Source organism: Scyliorhinus torazame, chromosome 21 (assembly GCF_047496885.1).
Source record: "Scyliorhinus torazame isolate Kashiwa2021f chromosome 21, sScyTor2.1, whole genome shotgun sequence".
NCBI lineage: Eukaryota > Metazoa > Chordata > Chondrichthyes > Carcharhiniformes > Scyliorhinidae > Scyliorhinus > Scyliorhinus torazame.
In genome coordinates, this window is record NC_092727.1 from 123,452,654 (window position 1) to 123,471,079 (window position 18,426).

General features: G+C 49.1%; 1 protein-coding gene and 1 long non-coding RNA gene across 3 annotated transcripts in view; one reads left to right on the forward strand and one right to left on the reverse strand.

The window, feature by feature from the left end:
* LOC140398602 (plexin domain-containing protein 1-like) overlaps positions 1-18,426 on the forward strand; it is a 266,471-nt gene that overhangs the window by 227,281 nt on the left and 20,764 nt on the right. The window contains exon 13 of the mRNA XM_072487442.1: positions 10,827-10,984. Within this exon, the coding sequence (XP_072343543.1) occupies positions 10,827-10,984 (158 nt within the window). The remainder of the gene's footprint in view (positions 1-10,826; positions 10,985-18,426) is intronic.
* LOC140398603 (uncharacterized) overlaps positions 1-18,426 on the reverse strand; it is a 220,733-nt gene that overhangs the window by 138,534 nt on the left and 63,773 nt on the right. The window lies entirely within an intron of this gene.

The window sequence follows — 18,426 nt, forward strand, 5'->3', positions numbered from 1 at the left end:
ACATACTTCACCTCGTCCTCCACGATCTACCTGTTGCAGATTCGGTATCGGTAGAAGTGACACCGCACAGTCCTTGTGGAGGTAAAGTCCCGTCTTCATATTCAGGATACTCTCCAATGTGCTGTGATGCACCACCACCGTGCTAGATGGGATAGACTTCGGACAGATCTAGCAACTCAAGATTGGGCGTCCATGAGGTTTCTATGGGCCATCAACAGCAGCAGAATTGTATTCAATAATAATAATCTTTATTAGTGTCACAAACCCAGCAGACACTGGGAGAACGTGCAGACTCTGCACAGACATTAACCCAAGCCAGGAATCGTACCCAGGTCCCTGGCCACGATCTGCAACCTCATGGCCCAGCATATCCCCCACTCTACCCTTGCCACCAAGCCAGGGGATCAACCCTGGTTTAATGAAGAGTGCAGGAGAGCATGCCAGGAGCAACAACAGACGTACCTAAAAATGAGGTGTCAACCTGGTGAAGCTATAACACTGTGCGACTTGTGCCAAACAACATAAGCAGCAAGTAATAGACAGAGTTAAGCGATTCCACAATGAACGCATCAGAATTAACTCTATAGTGCTGCCACACCCAGCCGTGAATGGTGGTCGCCAATTAAACAACTCACTGGAGGAGGAGGTTCCACAAATATCCCCATCCTCAATGATGGAGGAGCCCAGCACATCTGTGCAAAAGACAAGGCTGAGGCATTTGCAGCAATCTTCAGCCAGTATTGTCGTGGATGATCTGCTGCACGATCAATCACTAGTGAAGCGAGATTGTAGTCCAATTGAAGGCTTTAATGAACAAGTCGTTACCCCAGCAGCTCCGGGACAGAATGACTGCTGTGGGTGAAACACAGACTCTTATGCTCCACCTGCTGGGCGGAAGCAGCAGGCAGGTTCTACCACTCATACTACAGTATTAGGTACACCCCACCTAGATACCGTGATACCCCTAATATAGATCCATCTCAACCTCCTCTGGAGGGCCCCAGGATCATTTATGCTAGTCTTCAGTCAATATGATTTACCCCATGTGATATCAGGAAACGGCTGAAGGCACTGGATACTGCAAAAGCTCTGAGTCCTGACAATATTCCGGCAATAGTACTGAAGGCTTGAGCTCCAGAACGTGCCGCACCCCTAGCCAAGCTGTTCCATACAGCTACAACACTGGCATCTACCCGGCAATGTGGAAAATTGCCCAGGTGTGTCCTGTACACAAGAAACAGGACAAATCCACCATCAACAAAGTGATGGAAGGAGTCATCAACAGTGTTATCAAGCGGCACTTACTCAGCAACAACCTGCTCACGGACGCTCAGTTTGGGATCCGCCAGGGTCACTCAGCTCCTGACCTCATTACAGCCCTGGTTCAACCATAGGCAAAAGAGCTGAATGCCAGAGATGATGTGAGAGTGACTGCCCTTGACATCAAGGCAGCATTTGATCGAGTGTGGCATCAAAGAGCCCTAGCTAAACTGGAGTCAATGGAAATCAGGGGGAAACTCTCCGCTTTGGAGTCATACCTGGCACCAAGGAAGATGGTTGTGGTGGTTGGAGGTCAATCATCTCAGCTCCAGGATATCACAGCCGGAGTTCCTCAGGGTAGTGTCCCAGGCCCAACCATCTTCAGCTGCTTCATCAACGACCTCCCTTTCTTCATAAGGTCATGAGTGAGGATGATTGCGGGTGACTGCACAATGGTCAGCCCCATTCGCGACTCCTCAGATAATGAAGCAGTCCCTGTCCAAATGCAGCAAGACCCGGACAATATCCAGGCTTCGGCTGACAAGTGGCAAGTTACATTCGCGCCACACAAGTGCCAGGCAATAACTATCTCCTACAAGAGAGAACCTCACCACCACCCCTTGACATTTAATGGCATTACTATCGCTGAATCCCCTCCAATCAACATCCTGGGGGTTACCATTTACCAGAAACTGAACTGGACTAGCCATATTAATACTGTGGCTACCAGGGCAGGTCAAAGGGTTGGAATCCTATGGCAAGTAACTCACCCCGTGATTTTTAAATCGTTCCTGCATCCAATCCGATCGGCAATTAAAAATCCATCCCATAGTCACTGTTGTAATGTTGGGAAATGCAGCAGCCAATTTGCGCACAGCAAGCTCCAAGAAACAGCATGTTATAATAATAATAATCTTTATCAGTGTCACAAGTAGACTTACATTAACACTGCAATGAAGGTACTGTGAAAATCCCCTAGTCGCCACATTCTGGCGCCTGTTCGAGTACACCGAGGGAGAATTCAGAATGTCCAATTCACCTAACAGCACGTCTTTCGGGACTTGTGAGAGGAAACCGGAACACCCGGAGTAAACCCGCGCAGACACTGGGAGCACTGGGAGAACGTTAAGACTCCACACAGACAGTGAGGCAAGCCGGGAATCGAATCCGGGTCCTTGGCGCTGTGGAGCAACAGCGCTAACCACTGTGTTGCCGTGCTATCCAGAGAGTCAAAGCTGGATGCCAGGGAGAACTCCCCTACAGTTTCTCAGTCAATGAGTCAATGCAGTTAAATAATCAGACGAGAGACAGAGGCTGGGATTTTCCGGACCCTGGGTGGATTATCCGGTGGCGCAATCAGTTCGCCATTCCCAGCCGGCGGGATCTTCTGGGTTCCGCTGAAGTCAATTTGCTTTGCTCGCTGGCTGTGCCACCGGAGAACCAGGCGTGGGAGTCACCTTTGGTGGGATTGGAGGATCGTGCTAACGGGAAGGGTTGGAAAATCCCACCCAGAGAGTTTCCTGATTTACATGCATTCAATCTGTTTTAGACAGACTGGAGGCTGAATCACACCGAAACTCCAAACAAGGCAATGCACAACAATAAAACTAATGGCAGCGGGCTAATGTATTTTAATTAAAATTAGCATTTTAATAGGCCCAGTCTGCCCAGGCAATAAACGTTATGCTGTTATGGTGAAGCATCTGCTATCGGGCTGGCTAAGAAATATCTTCAGAGTAGAAAAGCTTCACCAGAATGTGCTTTCAAACTATTCAAGATTAAACTGCTCAATTTGCAAAAGCTTCTGAACAGTCTATCATTCGCTTACTGAAGGCCTTTGGAATCACCACCACACTAACAATACTGAGCATTCGACCCAAGGAAAATGTTAGAGGGCTGATTCATAGAAACAGGTTGTGACCATTCAGCCCATTCAGCCTGTTCTGCGGTCCAATGATAATGCTTGATTTGTACCCTACCCCGATTTGATCATCTTTGATACTACCTCTTGATGCCCTTTTGTCACGACATCCAGGGCCGGTGTGCAATCAATTCCAGCCCTACTTGACCCGGAGTTGCAACGCAGGTGAAATTACATTTTATTTAAAATACCCGAGGTCCTTGGTTGAGCTCGATAAACTACAGTCACCAGGTTTGTTACTTTAAAACGCAAGTCACGTTTTATTATGTACAGCATTATAATTAAATGGACAGAAAATGTGACCATCTAGTACCCCTTTGCGCATCCCCCTCCCTTTCTAACTCACCCTATTCTCCACACACACACACACACACACACAGACAAACAATACAGAGGAGCAAGGGTAATGGAAAGAGAAATGAAATATAAATGCAACTAAAAGGATAAGGGGCCTTGATGCATTGGGATCACTTCCAGTCAATGTTTTTTTTGAAGAACAGGCTTTTGTTTTGATACTTCTCTCGTCTGGGCTTGAGATAGTTTTCTCTGGCAAGATTGTCCCCTTTCTCTGCATAATCTCAGATTCACGGCAAAGGATGTGCCAGGCACTCACTCACTGCTTTCAAGAGCAGGGGCGGGATTCTCCCCTACCCGGCGGGGCGGGGGGTTCCGGCGTAATGGAGTGGCGGGAACCACTCCGGCGTCGGGCCGCCCCAAAGGTGCGGAAGTCTCCTCACCTTTAGGGGCCAAGCCCTCACCTTGAGGGGCTAGGCCCGCGCCGGAGTGGTTTCCGCTCCGCCGGCTGGCGGGAAAGGCCTTTGGCGCCACGCCAGCCGGGGCCGAAATGTCTTCGCCGGGCGACGCATGCGCGGGAGCGTCAGCGGCTGCTCACGGCATCCCCGTGCATGCACAGGGGAGGGGCTCTCTTCCGCCTCCGCCATAGTGAAGACCATGGCGAAGGCAGAAGAAAAAGAGTGCCCCCACGGCACAGGCCCGCCCGCTGATCGGTGGGCCCCGATCGCGGGCCACGCCACCGTGGGGGCACCCCCCCCCCCCCCCCCGGGGCCAGATGGCCCCGCACCCCCCCCACCCAGGACCCCGGAGCCCGCCCGCGCCGCCTGCTCCCGCCGGTAAGGTAGGTGGTTTAATCCACGCCGGCTGGCGAGGGTTGACAGCAGCGGGACTTCGGCCCATCGCGGGCCGGAGAATCGCCGAGGGTGGGCCCGCCGACCGGCGCGATTCCCGCTGACCGGCGCGACGCAATTCTCGCCCCCGCCGAGTCTCTGGTGGCGGAGAATTCGGGACACGGCGGGGGCAGGATTCACGCCAGCCCCCGGCGATTCTCCGACCCGGTGGGGGGTCGGAGAATCGCACCCCAGATCTTTCACTTCAGAAAGCAGGAGAGAGAGAGAGTTCCATTCACTCCCAAGTTTCAAACACTTCTGCTACGTTCTCTCAGCAAGTATCACGCAGGAACCAATCACTGACTGTTGTCAGGCAGAACACTGTCGCTGGCCAACTCACCGTTGCCAGTTAACCAATCGAACCAAGTCCCTCCAAAACTGCTTCCTAAGATCCACTTGATGCAGAGGAGTCAGGTTTCTCCTTTCCCAAGTGCGAAACCTGGGAACACAATGTCCTGATAAGCAGGCCGTTTCAACAGTCTTCTGTTTTAAGGCCCATCCTGATTATGGGTCCACGGACCAAAAATAATAAAATAAAATAAATGAGAATAAAGATAACTGAAACGGCTCTTATACTTACCTAACAAAACGCCAAATTTTATATCTTTAATTCACAGAATCATACAATAATACAGCATCGAAGGAAATGTTCGGCCCATCAAGCCTATGCTACCCCATTCAAAGAGCAGTTCTGTCGCTCCTTATTCTTTTCCCACAACCCTGCAATTTATTTCTCTTTTAGGTATTTCACCAGTTTCCTTCTAAAGGGTGCTAGTGAATCTGCATCCACTACTCTCCCAGCAATGCATTCCAAATCCTAATTGCAGAAAAATGCTATTCCTCGTGTCTCTTGTGTCTCTTTAGTTGCTTGATCTAAATTCTTCTTGTTTTCAACAACCTCTATCAAATCTCCTCATAGCTTTCTTTCCTGCAAGAAAAGCAACCCCAGCTTCTCCATTTAAAATAAAATCCCATACATTTATTGGTGCAATAATCCTGCCTGCCCCCTCCCTATCCCCCCTCCCTCCTTCCCACACCAGACCGTCTGTCTCAAGTTCTTAAGATTGGTACATCTTGTTGCAATATCTCCGTGCTACACTTTAGTATCCAACGCATTTCTCACTCTCTTTAGTTCTGGGGAAGAGCCAAATGGACTTAAAACGTTAAAACATTAACTCAGTTTCTCTCCCTACAGCCCAACCTGCTCAGTTTTTCCAGCTTCCTCTGTGTTGTGTTATGTACTCTGGGATAACACAGGCTGCAACTGGATGCAGCTTTAACCAAAATATACTCCAGACCTTGAAGTTAGTTCAATCTGATTTATTAAACCAGTAGCACGGTTAGCACAGTTCTCTCTGAGTTCGACTCTCTGCTAACCTAAGTGTGGTTACTCTGTCTGACTGAACCAGACTAGCCCTTAGCCACGTGCTGGAGGTGTGATACTGTAAGTACACCCTGACTCACTCTGTCGATGTTCATCAGTCGAAAGAGGCGGAGTGTGTGCGCCTCGTGCCTTTTATAGTGAGATACCACCCCTGAGTGTCCTCCCTGCTCATTGGTCATGTCCTGTTCTCTGTGTTCATTAGCTGCCTGTCTGAATATCATTATCTGCATGTCTGCATATCATGACACTCACTTCACTGGGATCCCCCTGATCAGGGGGATCAGATAATTCCACAGTAAATATCTTCATTCGCTGGGCCTGTAATAATGAAGTGCTTTTGTCAGCCACCAGCCGGGCTGGGTAACATCAGGGGTTGGATTGATTAAATGACGAATAATAATCACACCACATAAACAACCAGCTTCTCCAGCCTATGCAAATAACTGCACTCTAGGAACCATTATAGTTCATTTCTTCTGTAGCCCCTGCAAAGACTTCATGTCTTTCCGACAGCGCAGACAACCGTGGGTCCAATTAGTGTCCCTAAGAATTTCGTACTCCATGGCTGGTATTTTCTGCTCCTGCCCCCGGCGGGAAGGGTCAGGAGTGGGATAGAAGACCAAAGGCCCACTGACTCCGGGCAGGAATTCCCGATCCCACGGGTTGGTGGAAAATCCCAGCTCATGGGCTGGATCCTCCGTTTCGCCGGCAACGCACTCACGCCCACGTATTTCCCGACGGCATGGGGGGTGTCCACAATGGGAAACCCCATTGGCCGGCTGCCAGGACGGAGAATCCCGCTGCCGGCGGGAACGCGCCGCACCAGAAAATGGGTGCCGCGGGGCGGAGAATCCCGTCCAATGTCTCCATTTGTAAAGCCTAGGATCCCATAAGCTTTACTAACTGATTTCTTAACCTATCCTGCCACCTTCACAGATTTGTGTATGATTTGTGTCTGTTCATGCACCCCGTTTAAAATTCTACCATTTATCTTCTATTGATTCTCTTCAGTCTTCCTACTAAAATTGATCACCGCTCAGATTTCTGCATTGAATATCATCTGCCATGAATCCGCCCATCCCACTAACCTTGGCTTATGTCCTCTTAAGGTCTATTACCATCTTCCGCACTGTTTTATCATCTCAGCTTGCTCAGCCTGTTGGAGGACAGCGTTCCAGATTCTGCAATCGGTAGCACTTAGGGAGGAAAGGAAGTCAGAGAGAGGACTGGTTGGGACATCACGCTATACTTCCAAGTCACTAAAACAGACGAAACTTAGGGGCTTAAGACTATAATTCTCTAGCTGGCGTTAAATGCCTCACTTCACTGGGATCCCCCTGATCAGGGGGATCAGATAATTCCACAGTAAACATCTTCATTCGCTGGGCCTGTAATAATGAAGTGCTTTTGTCAGCCACCAGCCGGGCTGGGTAACATCAGGGGTTGGATTGATTAAATGACGAATAGTAATCACACCACATAAACAACCGGTAATGACTATTTTGAGCAATTTTGTCTGCTGAAGCTACCAGCCAATCCGCTTAACCGTCAGCTCCTAACAATAATAATCTTTTAAAAAATAAATTTAGAGTACCCAATTCTTTTTTTTCTCCAAATAAGGGGCAATTTATCGTGGCCAATCCACCTACCCTGCACACCTTTGGGTTTGTGGGGGTGAGACCCACGCGGACACGGGGGGAAAATGTGCAAACTCCACACGGACAGTGACCCGGAGCCGGGATCGAACCCGGTTCCTCGGTGCCATGAGGCAGCAGTGCTAACCACTGTGCCACCATGCCACCCCAATAATAATAATCTTTATTATTGTCACAAGTAGGCTTACATTAACACTGCAATGAGGTTACTGTGCAAATCCCCCAGTTGCCACACTCCGGCGCCTGTTCGGTACACAGAGGGAGAATTCAGAATGTCCAAATTACCTAACAAGCACGTCTTTCGGTACTTGTGGGAGGAAACCGGAGCACCCGGAGGAAACCCACGCAGACACAGGGAGAGCGTGCAGACTCCACACACACAGTGACCCAAGCCGGGAATCGAACCTGGGACCCTGGCGCTGTGAAGTAACAGTGCTAACCACTGGAGAGCGGACATTCCTCCCCAGTGAAGGGCATAAGTCCCACTTTCCAACACTTTAGCCGGCTTGCTGCATATTATGTCTGCTAGGGAGCGAATCTGCAGCCTCATTATCTCCAGCCAGGACCAAACCCCCGTTCCCCCCAGAGTGTCATTGCCTTAACTGAGGGCAGATATTTCTGTATGAAAAGAGGGTGTCAAAGCTGAACTGTACAGGCCTTGAAACCAGAGATAAAGCCACCCACAGTAGTTGCAGGTGAGGAAAGTAAACTGATAGCGGTGTTGTGATCTTTGACATGTCTCATGGGATATGTCATGCAAATCAAGAGTAATTGGACAGATACAATAACTCATTGAATTCATGATGTGGAGATTCCGACGTTGGACTGGGGTGAGCACAGTACGAAATCTTACAACACCTGGTTAAAGCCCAACAGGTTTGTTTCGATGTCACTAGCCTTCGGAGCGCTGCTCCTTCCTCAGTTAGATCTTAGCTAGTGAATGGGAGTGAGGTAGAGGGAGGGGTTGCGGCATGTTGAACCGGTTTGGACAGGTTTCCATGTGCCTAGAGGGGTGGCGGGTGCGGTAAGGGGGATGGTAAGGAGAGAGCGATGTGCAATAGGAGGTAGTAGGCAGGTTTTTGTTTTGGGGAAGGGTAGTTTTCTGGTAGTGACCTGGAACTTTTCCTTGTCTCACCTTATGGGTGGGGCTGGTGGCCATCTTGGGTGGGCCTCGATTCTCGGCGGTTGGAAGAAGGAGGGGACAATCCCTTGCGGTGGAATTAGCTGACTTGAGTGGGGGTGGGGTGGAAAGTGAGAGACCTCCGATCAGACTAATCATTGGAACTTTAGGGGTTTGGGGAACCCAATGAGATTTTTCCCTCATTTGAAGAATTTAACGGCCAATGTGATGCTTCTGCAGGAGACGTACCTGCAGGTGAGGGATCAGACTAGGCTCCGAAAGGGTTGGGTGAACCAGGTGTTGTGGGAGGGAGGTTAAGATCAGTTGGGAAGAGGAGTTAGGGCCCATATTAGATGGCGAGGTGTGGAGTGAGGCCTTACGCAGGGTGAACTCCATGCCCTTATGCGCGAGGCTTGGTTTAATCCAACTCAAAGTAGTGACTAAGTCCAGAATGAGTTGCCTCTTTGCAGGGCTGGAGCGCTGTTCAGGAGGCCCGGCTAATCACTCGCACATGTTCTGGTCTTACCCCAAACTTGTGGGTTTCTCGGTCTCCTTCTTTAGCACCACGTCGCTGATTCTGAAAACTGAGCTGAAGCCCTGTCCCCTAGTGGTCAATGTTTGGGGTGTCAGACTCGCTGCAGACGGGTGCAGGGCCGATATCCTGGCCTTCACCTTGCTGATTGCCCAGAGGTGAGCACTGCTGGGGTGGAGGCCTCAACCTCAATCCCAGCGCCTCGGTGTGGCCGGGGGATCTGATGAGTTCTTATACCTCGAAAGTCAAATGCATTGCGAGGGGAGCAATCGAGGGGTTCTATGGGAGATGGCAGCCACTGATTGTTTATTTCAAGGAATTGGTCACCGTTAGTTGCTAAGGGGGGGGGGGGGTTTAGGTTGCATGAAGGGTTGGGCTATGTTTTGGGGGTTTTATGTTTGTGTTCGTGTTTTATTCTCTTCTGTTATTTTGTATTACTTTGTGTCATATAAAATGAAAAATTTGAATAATAATATGTATTCTTTCAATAAGGGGGCCTCAAACAATATGCATCACAGGAGCGCGCACAGACAATCCATTTCAGGGTAACATCAGGGTAACAGGGCAAGAAAGCAAACATTCAGGAATGGAAAAGATAAATTCAGTGAAAGCACAGAGTGGAACAGGACACATTGTGATCAAAGGCAGCCTGTGCCGATGCCACACTTCCTGTCCATGGGAAACCTGGGCCAGTGATTGGGAACACAACCGGCCTCTCAGTTGATTGCCATCCACAACGAGCCAGACACTGCCCCCCCAGGTCCCCAATCCCTGGTCTCCCGGGTCGGCATCAGGTGGCCCAGCAACAGCCAGGGGGGAGATGCACCTGTGCCCATTTGGCTTCAAGGTGACATCAGGAGGTTAGCACTGGGACTGCGGCGCTGAGGACCCGGGTTCGAATCCCGGCCCCGGGTCACGGTCCGTGTGGAGTTTGCACATTCTCCCCATGCCTGTGTGGGTTTCACCCCCACAGCCCAAAGATGTGCAGGTTAGGTGGATTGACCACGCTAAATTGCCCCTTAATTGGAGAAACAAATAATTGGGTACTCTTAAAAGAATTTTTTTTAAAAATTTAAATAAAAGATGACCGGGAGATACGGTGGAGGTGGTACAAACCAAATCTTCGCAGCCGGCAAGTGTGGTTGAGGCCAGGGAACGAGTCATTGAAGAAATAGATAGATACTGTAATTCTAGAAGAGTATCACAAAATACACCCGCGCATCTTCATCCGAACCAACCGTGTTCCTTGTTTCACCGCAGAGGGGCAGCTGAATGTAAGTGCGCTGAGCATTTATTCAGCCAGCTCCGTGAGCCCTTCAAAGAACCAAACAGAAAGACTTTCATGACACCATGATGTCCCAAACTGCTTTACAGATGATGAAGAATGTGGTATTATAGGTATTATGGTACCTGAGAGGCTAAAGTACCATTGGTAGAACCTGTGTGCTTGCTATTGGCTAGAGTGTATAATAGCTCCGCCCTGCTAGGCAGGGTATAAGAACCCGTCCCGCCCCAGCAGCCCTCATTCAGCACCTGAGCTGCTGGGGGAAACATCTAGCTTATTAAAGCCTTCAGTTGGACTACAACCTCGCTTTAGTGGTCATTGATCGTGCATCAAAGAACATTTGAAGTGTTGTCGCTGTTGTAACATATAAATATTTAATGTGAAACTCCAGTTGTCAAAATGGCTGAACCTCGGCATACGCCCCCTTAATTAATGAAGTTACTCACTTTGCACCCCCCCACCTCTCTCCTTGTGTTCTCTTGCAGATATCACGGATGACAATCCCTCAGAGAAGAAAGGTCCTTTGCACACTGGTGTGGTGGTGGGCATTGTGCTGGCGGTTATTGCAATCGCTGTCATTATACTTGGCATCATCTATGTTAGCAGTCATCCCCTGTCTCCCGCTGCCTTATTTTTTATTGAGGTGAGTTGAAAATTCTTTTGAAATACCAATTAAAAATAAATGTATGAGCGTCTCGGAAATGCAAGGGGTGCTGCCTGATTACTTGCCACGAGGGGACTGATTGCCATTGAGGCTGACACCTCAAAGGAGAATTTTTATCACATCGCAAACACAGCACAGAAACAGGCCATTCAGCCCGACTGGTTGGTGCTAGTATTTATACTGCACATGTGTCTCCCCTCATTCCGTTTGTCTCAGACTTTCAGTTTATCTTTCTACGCCCCCCCCCCCCCTTTCTCTCATCTAATCATCTTGTTTCCTTTTGAAAGCATCTAAGCCACTCACCTCAGCCACCTCCTGTGGTGCCAAGATCCACATTCCAACCACTCTGAGTAAAGACATTTCTCATTTCCCCAACTGTGTTTGTTAACAATCAGCAGCGCCACTGAGGATGGTGTGGCTGCTGGCAGGAGGATTGCGCCGGGAGTCCCGAGATACCAGGCGCCCCAGGCTACAGGTAAGTAATGCTGAGGGGAGGGGGGAGTTGGGTTCACGTGGTGGCTGCTGCAGGCGGGGGAGGGGGAGAGGTAACGTGGTCGGAAACAAGGGAAACTCTCACTGCCCCCCCCCCCCCCCCCCCCCCCCCCCACCCCCTTCCCAATGTCTAGTCCTTCCATCAGGCACTGATTACCTTTGACTGGAGGACATTTCCGACATGACAAGCAACCCACACATGCTCACGCATGCTACTTAGCAACAGGGCACCTTGCAGCGAGCTTAATCTCAGGGACGGTGGAACCAGGCCCTTAAGTGGTCATCTTTGGAAAGGGCCTCCCCCCCCCCGACTGCGGCGGTGCTGGACGCAGTCTGTAGCCATCGGGCTGGAGTGAAGCATCGGGGGAGGGCCTCAGGTGACGTCCTAAGGCCATCCCAACGGCGTACTCAGCGGTGATGCTGTTACTGAGGGGGCGGAGCGTTCGAAACACGGCGCCACCCCCCCCATTTCGGTGCCAAAACAGGTTCTCCGGCCTATCGTCGAATGCGATTTCGCCGTTGGCAATCTGAGAATCTCGCCCATTAACTCGGTTTCTCTCTCCACAGATGCTGCCAGAACTGCTGAGTACTTCCAATATTTTTTTGTTTTTAATTCTCTACATATATTCTGTACAACCTAAACATTTGGTTTTATGAAGAAGGAACAAGAAATTGTAAGATCCATTTTTCTCTCCATTTGGCAAGTTCACGGTCTGAGAATTGGGCCATGCTGAGGGAGGACTGGAGATGAGTGTAGATTTAGGCAGCACGGAGGCACAATGGTTAGCACCGCTGCCTCACTGCGCCAAGGACCCAGGTTCCAGTCTGACCTCGGGTGACTGTGTGGAGTCTGCACGTTCTGCCCGTGTCTGCGTGGGTTTCCTCCGGGTGCTCCCGTTTCCTATCGCAGTCCAAAGATGTGCAGGTCAGATTGTTCGGCCTTGGCAAATTGCCCCTTAGTGTCCAAAGGTTAAGTGCGGTGGCGGGGAAGTGGGTGGGATGCCCTTTCGGAAGGTCGGTGCAGACCTGCTGGGTTGAATGGCCTCTTTCTACGCTGTAAGGATTCTATGAATCTAATAATCTATGATGGTAGATGCTCCAATGTTGTGGCCTGATGGAGCGGACTCTACACTGGCAACATTGAATTTGTCCTATCCACCTGTAACCTCACCTGACCTGCCCATCCCTGGACACTAAGGAACACTGGCAGCACTGAATTTACCTCCGAAAGCATACAGTAGCTTCCCTAATGGTTCAGAGGGTAAATGCACTGCATACTGTGGGACTGGCCTATATCGATTGGAGAGGCCCAGCTTTGCTATTTTGTTTATCCCAACCTTCGGTGTGGCAGCAATGAAGATTTACAACTGGTCTCAGTGTCACAAAACCAGGAGCAGAAGTTGGCCATTCAGCCCATCGAGTCTGCTCCCTCGTTCAGTGAGGTAAGCCTGAGAGTTAAAATGAGTGAGGCTTCAAGCTCCGAATTTCTGCCAGTGATCCCTGTTGGAAGCTAGACATTAGCTGGGGACAAGCACACATCAATACTACCTTCCACGGATGTTTTATGTTCCTATCAGGGCTCTGCATGAAGAATGGTTTCCAAAATGGCAGCAAAGGTGTCTGAATGTTTGCAGAATATAAAGTGTAAGATTCCTCAGGGTATGCTCCTCACGTGCACAAGTCTAATTCTGGTCACGTCTAATGTTTTTGTAATCATAATCAGGAATAAATTACTGCTCATCACCCAGGGCTTGACATTGTGAGATGAAATATGACAGTTCCAGTAATATATGTCAAAACTGGAAGGTGAGGATTTACTGGGGCAATGCGGGAAAGAGGGACAGTAAATTACTGATTTCTGTCAGGAAATAAAATCGTCTTTGAAATGAGCCATAATCTGAATTTAACTAAGCTAAACTTCGCTTTGTGGAAAAATGCCTGTCTAATCCAATAGTATGTGAAACCCGCAAGATCTCCACTTTAGCGCTTTGAACCCCCCCACACGACCCTGTCTGCTTTGAAACTGGTGGATTAAAATACATATATTCATGTATTTTTTAAGATTCTCAAGGCTTTCAAAATCCCAATCAATACTGCAGACTGTACCACAGAAACAGAACACATTCCTGTCAGAATGTAACCGATTTGTACAGTGCGTGGAGAAAGGAATGTGCTTGTGTCTGTGTGAATGTGACTGTGGAATACTTACCACGTTTTCCACTGAGGTGAGCTTCCAACTGCATATCTGCCACCACTAAGACTGTCTGCTTCCACTGCCGTAACATTGCCCAACTCCACCAAACCCCAGTTCATCGACTGCTGAAACCCTCATCCACGCTATTGACACCACTAGCCTCGACTGTGCCAACGCACACCTGGCCAACCTGTGCCAACGCACACCTGGCCAACCTGCCACTTTCCATAAAGGTGAGGTTGACCAAAACTCCACTTCCCCCTCATGATAACTGTTCTGCAATAATAAGTGCTGTGTGGAGTTTGATGTGTTAAGTAAGTTGGTTCAACGTTGACTGCAACTCGATGCAGTGAAACTAGAAACAGGCTTCTGACACAGGAGATGGTCCAACACTGTTTTATTGAACTTCCTGATTGCTGTACATAGTCTGCTGTGAGTTGACACTCTATCAATCTAACTGATAACCTCCTACTGGCTTGACCAGACTAGCTCTCTTCCACATGGAGATGGTGCTCACTGGCTTGTGCACTCTAACTAGCTCAGTAGCTGTATCCTGTGAGAGAGGGAGAGTCTTAATGCCCTGTGTGCTTTATAGTGGTGGTGTCCTGTCTGGTGATTGGTTGTTATGTGTCGTATGTGCTCATTGGTTATCCTGTGTGTCAATCACTGCCTGTCTGCACCTCATTATATACATGAGTGAATATTATGACAGAGTTTGGGTCTCCAAATCGAAGGAAGAACATAACTTGCCTTAAAGGTGGTGCAGTGAAGGTTGACCAGATTAAACCCTAGAACCAGAGGGTTGTCCTGTGAGGAGAGGCTGAGTAAATTGGGCCTATATCCTCGGGGGATTAGAGGGATAAGTAAAGGTAAAGTTACCATAGTCCCAGGTGGCCATTGGCTGCTTTCCCCTTTGAGGGGGAGAGCTGACTGGTGGTGATTTAACCTGAGGGTCACCACACCTCAGCCAAGGGGTGAGGTTTAAAAGGGGGGGGCATTCATCAATCACTTCAGCCAGTATAGGAATTGAACCCCAGCCAAGTGAGCTGAACCCGCCCTGGCAATCTATTTGAAATATGCACGAAAGGGCCGGTTTGGGTAGACAATGAGATGTTGTCTCCACTGGCTGCGGAATCTAGAACATGGAGGGAGGGGAAACGCACATCCTCAGGATAAGGGATTGATTATTTAGAGCTGAGATGAGGGGCTAGATCATATGGCCTCGTTGCCGCTGACAAGGTGACGCGACAAGGCCCTCACAAGATTTACAATGCTTGGGTCCTCGCGAGATCTCATTAGATTGTGCAAAAGGTCGCAATCTGGATCTCACCCACACTGGGCGAGATTCAGATTGGCATATTCTTTTTAAAAATATATATTTTTTTGAATTTAGAGTACCCAATTATTTTTTCTCAAATTAAGGAGCAATTTAGCGTGGCCAATCCACCTACCCTGCACATCTTTGTGTGGTGGGGGTGAAACCCACGCAGACACGGGGAGAATGTGCAAACTCCACACGGACAGTGACCCAGGGCCGGGATTCGAAACCGGGTCCTCAGCGCCGCAGTCCCAGTGCTAACCACTGTGCCGCGTGCCGCCCTTCAGATTTGCATATTCAAGTGAGCAGTTAGCCTCACTTGACTATGTCGGTGCTGGCGTCTCCCACGGCTTGGGCCTGCACGCCCACGTCTGGGAGTTCCTGCCATGGCGCCGTTTGGCATTGGTTTCCACAAACATGGACCATATGTAACTGCACCTGGTTGGGGGGGGGGGGGGGGGGGCTCCCAGGCAATCGGGGGGGAGGGTCTCCCAGGCAATCGGAGGCCCCCGATTGGTCGGTCTCTCGGCAACCTCTGATGCCACCCGAGCACCTTGGTACTGCCAGCCTATCACTCTGGCCATGCCACCCTGTCAGGGTGCCCAAGTGGCACTGCCGCTGCCAGGATGGCAGTGCCAGGTTGACTGGATGCCAGTTTGCCCTGGGATGCCCTGCCCTTATGAGGTGGGGTGAGGGTGGGCTTGCGGACGCCCTAATCGTTAAGTTGGGGTGCGGAGGCCACAGTCAGGGGTCCAGAGATAGTGCGGCATTTAAAAATGAAGCAAAGTGTAGCCTTGGTGGGGCGTTCACCCACGAGGCCCCGAAAAAAAGAGTCCCTTTTAATAGCGGGATCCTTCTCGGCATTGCAGGTGCCGTGAAACACCCCGCTAAATGCACCCAAAATGGGTCTGACCTGGAGGGTTGTAGATGCTCCATCAGTGAATGGATTCAAGACTGGAGACATTAGACTTTTGGTCCGTCGGAGAATCAAGGGATATGGGGAGTGGACAGGAAAGTGGAATTGGTGCAGAATGAGGAGAGACGCGGGAGGCCGAATGGTCTGCTCCTGGTTCTTATGTTCCTGGAACAGAAAATGTTGAAAATAGCCAACAAGTCCGAAAGCAATTGTGAAGAGAGAAACAAAGAGTTAACTTTTCAGGCCAGTGACCTTCCACCAGTACTCAAAGGACTTTTTCCCCGGGTGGAACAAGCCATTACAAGGGGACATAAATTTAAGGTGAATGGTGGAAGATATAGGGGGGATGTCAGAGGTAGGTTCTTTACCCAGAGAGCAGTGGGGGCATGGAATGCAATGCCTATGGAAGTAGTTGAGTCGGAAACATTAGGGACCTTCAAGCAGCTATTGGATAGGTTCATGGATTACGGTAAAATGATATAGTGTAGATTTATTTATTCTTAAGGGCAGCACGGTAGCATTGTGGATAGCACAATTGCTTCACAGCTCCAGGGTCCCAGGTTCGATTCCGGCTTGGGTCACTGTCTGTGCGGAGTCTGCACGTCCTCCCCGTGTCTGCGTGGGTTTCCTCCGGGTGCTCCGGTTTCCTCCCACAGTCCAAAGATGTGCAGGGTAGGTGGATTGGCCATGATAAATTGCCCTTAGTGTCCAAAATTGCCCTTGGTGTTGGGTGGAAGTGTTGAGTTTGGGTAGGGTGCTCTTTCCAAGAGCCGGTGCAGACTCGATGGGCAGAATGGCCTCCTTCTGCACTGTAAATTCAATGATAATCCATGATTAATCTAGGACAAATGTTCGGCACAACATCGTGGGCCGAAGGGCCTGTTCTGTGCTGTATTTTCTATGTTCTATGTTCTATGATGATCAAAAAAACAGAAGAACAATTTCTGTTTCTATTTCAAACTTGGATTGGATTTGTTTTATTGTCATGTGTACCAAGATACAGTGAAAAGTATTGCTACACAGTCCAAACAGATCATTCCATACATGAAAAAAACATAGGGCAAATATAAATACACAATGTAAATACATAGACACAGGCATCGAGTGAAGCATACAGGAGTGTAGCACTACTCAGTAGAGAAGATGTTTGAAGAGATCAGATCAGTCCATAAGAGGGTCATTCAGGAGTCTGGTAACAGCGGGGAAGAAGCTGTTTTTGAATCTATTAGTGCGTGATTTCCAACATCCTCAGTATTTTGCTTTTGCTGCCTTAGTCCAAACCTGCATCAATCCCTGTTCACCAGTTCCCCACAGTGTTCACTCCACATTGGCCCCCTTAAAATGCTTCGCTTTTCAATTTTTTATAATAATTTAATAATCTTTACTGTCACAAGTAGGCTTACATTTACACTGCAATGAAGTTACTGTGAAAAGCCCCTAGTCGCCACATTCCGGCGCCTGTTCGGGTACACGGAGGGAGAATTCAGAATGTCCAAATTACCTAACAAGCACGTCTTTGGGGACTTGTGGGAGGAAACCGGAGCACCTGGAGGTAACCCACACACACACTGGGAGACCGTGCAGACTCCGCCCAGACAGTGACCCAGCCAGGAATCGAACCTGGGACCCTGGCGCTGTGAAGCAACAGTGCCAACCACTGTGCTACCATGCCGCCGTCCCAGTTTCCAGCTTCCTCCATAGTCTCATCCCTCTCTTTCTCTGTAACCTCTGCCAGCTCTCTGATATATGTGCACTCCTGAGGCTGGTGCAAGTGTGGATCTGTCCACCACACCAAACAATAGATGCCAGCACAGCTAATATTTCTTAACTCTGAGGTCAGCCCTTTTTTGCTGAGTCAAGGATATTAAAGGATCAGGAGCCAAGGCAGGTTAGGTGAGATTTGGGAAAATCGTACTTTTATTGCAAGGTGCACAACAGTCTCAGGGGATCCTAATCCCCTTCCAATATTTCCACTGGCCATTAGGAACCTTTACAATATGGCCTTTATTGGTTGTGTTAATAAAGGCACTAGTCATTGTGATGTTGGCCTATGAGGAATGTTTTGGGTTTGATCCTTGATTTGTGGTAAGTTATCCAATCGCAGACAAGGGACATGTTATGGGCTTTACAATTAGCTATAGTTTTCCTCAGTGTCGAAGATGAATGTGGTATGTCCTCAGGACCATTAGCTTACTGACATTCACAAGTGAATTGTGGTACTTGGCATGTATGCCAACAAGAAAGCAATCATTTCAATGTACTGCTGTCTCTCTATTCATTTTCTGACACGTCGAACTTTAACATACACCTTGCTGTGACGTAGACTCAGTGACACATTTTACAAAGCCTTTATATGACACCGCATGTAAATCAAAATGAATTCCTCCGTCACCTGTGCTGACAACACTAAAACGAATGCCTGCAGCTGAATTTCTGAGCTCATAATCATCCATCTCACATCGCATGCAAATTGTCTCACTGGAGAGCAAGAGAAACCCAAG